This window comes from Manacus vitellinus, unplaced genomic scaffold (assembly GCF_001715985.3).
Source record: "Manacus vitellinus isolate BGI_N305 unplaced genomic scaffold, ASM171598v3 scaffold_16_pilon, whole genome shotgun sequence".
NCBI classification, from domain to species: Eukaryota; Metazoa; Chordata; class Aves; order Passeriformes; family Pipridae; genus Manacus; species Manacus vitellinus.
In genome coordinates this window covers 16878153-16882819 of record NW_021939189.1, presented here as the reverse complement: position 1 = coordinate 16882819, position 4667 = coordinate 16878153, and the positions used below count along the sequence as shown (strand labels likewise).

The 4667-nt window shown below is 62.3% G+C and overlaps 1 protein-coding gene across 2 annotated transcripts; it reads left to right on the top strand.

Annotated features, from left to right (window-relative positions):
* The first annotated feature begins 622 nt into the window (after positions 1-622).
* INSYN1 (inhibitory synaptic factor 1) lies at positions 623-2104 on the top strand. Of its 2 annotated transcripts, none has more exons than XM_029958739.1 (3): positions 623-991; positions 1192-1353; positions 1665-2104. In XM_029958739.1, exons 1-3 carry the CDS (start codon positions 794-796, stop codon positions 1842-1844), a joined length of 540 nt encoding a protein of 179 aa, XP_029814599.1. In that variant the 5' UTR covers positions 623-793; the 3' UTR covers positions 1845-2104. The 2 variants fall into 2 exon arrangements, with proteins under 2 accessions (XP_029814599.1, XP_029814600.1); XM_029958740.1 differs by having other exon boundaries at positions 697-715.
* Positions 2105-4667: the final 2563 nt, after the last annotated feature.

Genomic DNA, 4667 nt, shown 5'->3' with positions numbered 1-4667 from the left:
CCAGGGATCTTTGCTGGGATGATGCTCCCGCATCCCTGGTGGGTTTTTACAGATCCTGCAGAAACTGGCCCCAAATACGACCCAAGGGCCAGGGGAGGGGCATTTTGCATTCAGAAGGAACCAGCCTTAACGAGCCTGTTATTTGAAGCGGGGGGGACAGAGCGGGGAAACCGAGGCACGACTCCCTTCCTCCCCAGCAAGGGACCCCCGGCGCTGCCTCAGTTTCCCCCGGCGCCGCCCCCCGTGCAACGGGGCTCCCGGTCCCTTTAAGCCCCCCCCGCCCGGCGGAGGCTCAGCCCCTTTCTCTGACACAGCAGCCGCCGGGGCGAGCGAACCGGGAGCCGCGGGGAGGCTGCGGCCGGGCCGGGGCCGGGGCGCCCACCCGCGCTCGCCCGCCCCATGGCTCTGCCGGGGCGCCGGGCGCCGCCCGCCCGCTCCGCCGCCCGGCGCCCGGGGACCGCCGGCCCTGAGCCGCACCGCCGCCGGTCGGTCCCGGGGGCACTGCGCGGGGGTGCGGGGTGCGGGGGCACCGGAGGGAGGGCAGAGGGGGAGAGGGAGGGAGAGAGGGAGGGAGGAGCGGAGGGGATGCGGGCAGTTGGATGCGGGGAGCGGGGATGGAGGACGCGGGCTCCGGGGATGGAGGATGCGGGGAGAGGGGAAGGAGGATGCGGGCTCCGGGGATGGAGGATGAGAGCGGCAGGGATGGAGGATGCAGGTAGCGGGGATGGAAGCTGCGGATACCGACATCCTCCATCCCCGGCGCCCCGGAGGATGCGGGTACCAGGGCTGAAGGATGCGGGTACCAGGGCTGAAGGATGGGAGCAGGGGGGATGGAGGATGCGGGTACCGGGGATGGAGATGGGAGCATGCCGGGACTCCCCCTCCCTGTGCGTACCCCCGAGCTGAGGGGACGCGCCCCCCCCACCTCACTCCGCCTCCGCCCGTGCTGCTTTCCCCCTCCCCGGGGGAAGGGGGGACATTTGGGGCCAAGGTGGGTTTTCCCCCCTGCTCGGCCGAGGCGGGGTTGGGGTTTGAACCAAGCCGGGAGGAGAATGATGGTGGGATGGGCCCCGGGTGGGAGGAGGCTGCCCGACACCCCCCCGCAAGCAGATGAGTCTCCCGGGACGCGTGTCCCCGTCCCCCCGCCCCGGCGGGCTGTCACCTCCGGTAACGTCTCACCCCTTCCAACAGCAACCGAAGGAAAGTGGCCCCCGGACTCCTCTTGTGCCACGGAAAAGCCCTGAGGGAGGAGAAAGAGGAGGAGGAGGGGGAGGAAGTAAGGAAAGGAGAAGGGGGGAAAAAAAGGACAAGGACGAGCTTGGACTGGAGCCAAGGAGGTTCTGGATCGCGACGGTGAGTTCCTGAGCCGCACGGCTGCCTGTCTGTCTGTCCCTCTATCCATCCATCTGGCTCTGCGAGACCCCACTGTGCCCCCATTCTCCAGGTCTCAAACTGTGGGGAAGCGGGGAGGGCAAAAGGAGGGGGACAGCGTCAGGCTCCGTCCTGTCCCCACTCAATTAGGGGGAGCTGCTCTGGGGGTACCTGGGGGCTTGTCCTCGTGCCGGGGCTGAGATCAAGGCAAGGTGGGAGTGGGCAGAGCCCCACCACCACCTTCCTGGCTCCAGAAGGGATGGCTCCCTCACGTTATCTGTCTGTCCTTGCAGGAGGGGACCCTGGTCTCCCCAGGACACCTGTGCTCAGCTGGGAGACCCCCCCACCACAACCCCCCAGCGCTGGAGCCGCAGACCCCGGAGCGAGGGCCCGACGTGGGGAGAAGCGTCGCTCCCCGGGGACACTCAGCCCTGCATTCCCCTCCCCGGCGTCGGGGAGCAGGCAAGGCGTGAGCCATTGGATTTTAGCTTCCTGGGACATCCAAGGGACTCTTCCTCCTCTTCCTCCTCCTCCTCCTCCTCCCTCTGCTCACCCCATGGCCACCTCACACCTTCCCGCGGCCACCGGCTGAGTCCCCTCCGCAGCATTCCCGACTCTGCATGCTGCATCCCGACCCCGCTCCCCGCTCCGAACCAGAGCCCCCCGACCTCGCAGGGAGGCGAGCGTGCGGCTGGGACTTCCTTGGAGGCAGGGGAACGTTAAGATGTTGAAAGCTCCCCGGCCGAGAGGGGCTGCGCGGACGCCAGGCCACCCGGCTAGGGGGGAGCAGGATGGACAGAGCCGTTGGGGCCGGGAACCGAGGCTGGTAGGGAAGGATGGACTCCCAGACCTGCCAGGACAGGCAGCCCAGTGACCACCCCAGCAGCAGCAGCAGCAATTGTAGCAGCAGCAAGAGTAATTGTGAACGGGAAAGGATCCGGAGCCGGATGAAAATGGTGATCGGGCAACTGGAAGGCATCTTACAGGAGCTCAAGGAGGTGGCCAAGGAGCTCCGGGAGGTAGGAGAGCGGGTCGTGGTAGCTGCTGATCCCAAATGGGGGTGCCCTGTCCCTGTCCCCCTGCCCCAGGGTCAGGATGGGGGGAGCAGAGCCAGCTCAGCACCCGCGACCCACCGGCACCAGGAGGCGTCTGGATGATGTGCAATAGGATTTTCCAGAAAGGGAGAAAACTGGGCATGGTTTGTAAAATCGCTCCTGACCTTGACCCCGGGGTTTGCTCGGGGTGAGGGGCCCTGGCCGAGGCACCAGCCCTGTGGGTGCTGCTGGTGGGAGAAGCACCGCCAGCACTGGGAGAACTGGTGTCACAGTCCACTCTGCTCTGCCTTGGAGACTGTTTTCCAGGCCCCTTCCAAACCAAGGAGGTGGACAGAGAGGGGATGGTGGGTCCCTCTGGCATTGTGGAGGGCACTGAAAATATGGCATCAGTCCTGGGTGCAATGAGGAGCACCCACAGCACAGAGAGGGGGTCAGAGTGACTGGGTGTCCTGTAGCCTGGCTGGAGAGGGCCCAGTGCTCCTGCAGAAATATCTGTGTGCTCACACAAAGTGTGGTTGGAGTTTTTTCCCAGTGCAGAGGCACCACAGAGACGCTTTGATGGGGGATTTAATGTTTCCCTGGCTCGAGGGTTTGGGCCACACATCTCCAAGCTGGAGGGGAAGGGGATCGGGATGGGGTTGGTAATTTAGGACACCTCTGCAGGGGATGGGGAGTGGTGGATGGGAAGTGTGCAGTAGCCTTGAGCATGGAGCAGCTGATTGCTTTGGCAACAGGGCAGGTGGGCGCTGGCGTCCTCTCCATGGCCTGGGACTGCATCCAGAACCTCCCCACCCCTCAGGAAGGGCAGGAACTTGCCATGGGCACCACGGAGCAGCCCCGTGTGGGTCAGTGGCATCTGGGTGCCACCAAGAGAACGCTGATGCAGGTGCACCAACATCATCCTGGTGGTTGTGGTCAGGGAGGGGACCTCCTCCAGCCTGCGGTGCAGTGTCCTCCTTTGGGATGGCTCCACTCCATCCAGGAGATTTTAGGGGAAGTTGTCCCTGTGAGGTCTCGACCGGGCCGTGGCACCCCAAGAGATTTTCCTTTCTCTCCTGGCTTTGTCAGTCCTTCCAGCAGCAGAAAGCAAACCCAGCCACCCAAAGCAAAAAGCCTCCTGCTCCCCCACCAAATCCCGCAGTGCCATCGGCAGAGCCCAAAACCCCTCCAACACATCTCTGATGGATTAGGAAAAGCCATAATAGTAATAATCGGGACGCAGAGCTACTTTCTATTTAGCCTGAGCTCACTTCATGCTCCTCCAGGAGATTAACAGGCTTTCAAAGGGAGGATGATGATGGCAATTGGCCCGTTCTATTGACCCCATGAATTTAAGGCCAGGTAGGACCACCATGATCAGATGAGCATCCCTCTTGCTGAGGATATGGAGGGATAAGAAGGACCAGGATGGGGCCAACCTCCAACCATTTCACAGCTGAGACCAGGTTGTGCTTGCCACCAAACTTTGAGTGGCTCCACAAGGTCCCTGTCCAGCTCTTGGGGCCAGAAGGGTCTTGGTGGGCTGCCCAAGTCAGGTTGTACCAGCATGTGTCAGAGGAGAGAAGAGGAGGAGGTGGCTAGAGGACACCCATCCTCTGTCCCCACCCCAGGGACACCCTGCTCTGTGCCAGGGAGGGGGTCCACACCCCACGAGGTGGCTTCTCCAGAGAGTGCCAGGAAGTGTTAAAGCATGGAAATGTTTTTTCCATGGAGCTGGCACATGCCTAGACACTGGTAACCTCCCAGGCAGCGTCCCGTGGGTGCTCTGGAAGAGCTCCCCACATCAAGGGACAGCAAGGCCAGGTCAGCGTGGAGCCAGACATGAGGTGGGTCCCAAACTTCAGCCCTTCTCCCAGCTCCTAGAACAGACCCACAAAACTCTGCAGCAATTAGTCAAATTCATACAAAACAGCCTAAATCTCAGTACACTCAGTGCAGGCTTCGGAGCTAAATCACACCAGTCCAACCAGGTTGAACCAGGAGTCAGAGACTCCAGAGAAACAGAGGTCTGGTTTTCCCCAAACCCAGCAGAATTTGGGTGTTAGAGGCTTTGGAAATTCATAGAATGGTTTGAGTTGGGTGGGTTTAAAGCCCGTCTTGTTCCACTTCCCTGTCATGGGCAGGGACATCTTCCACTAGACCAGGTTGCTCCAAGCCCCGTCCAACCAGGCCTTGGACACTTCCAGGGATGGAAATTCATTTTCTTGCCCTCTGGATCACTCAGAGCAAGCTCAATGGGAG

Bases quoted from the DNA above. Each gene is read 5' to 3' on its own strand.
- INSYN1 (XM_029958739.1), top strand. From the start codon at position 794: ATGCGGGTACCAGGGCTGAAGGATGGGAGCAGGGGGGATGGAGGATGC. The intron at 992-1,191 runs GTGGGTTTTCCC...CCCTTCCAACAG, and splicing joins GGGGGACATTTGGGGCCAAG to CAACCGAAGGAAAGTGGCCC. The intron at 1,354-1,664 runs GTGAGTTCCTGA...CTGTCCTTGCAG, and splicing joins GGAGGTTCTGGATCGCGACG to GAGGGGACCCTGGTCTCCCC.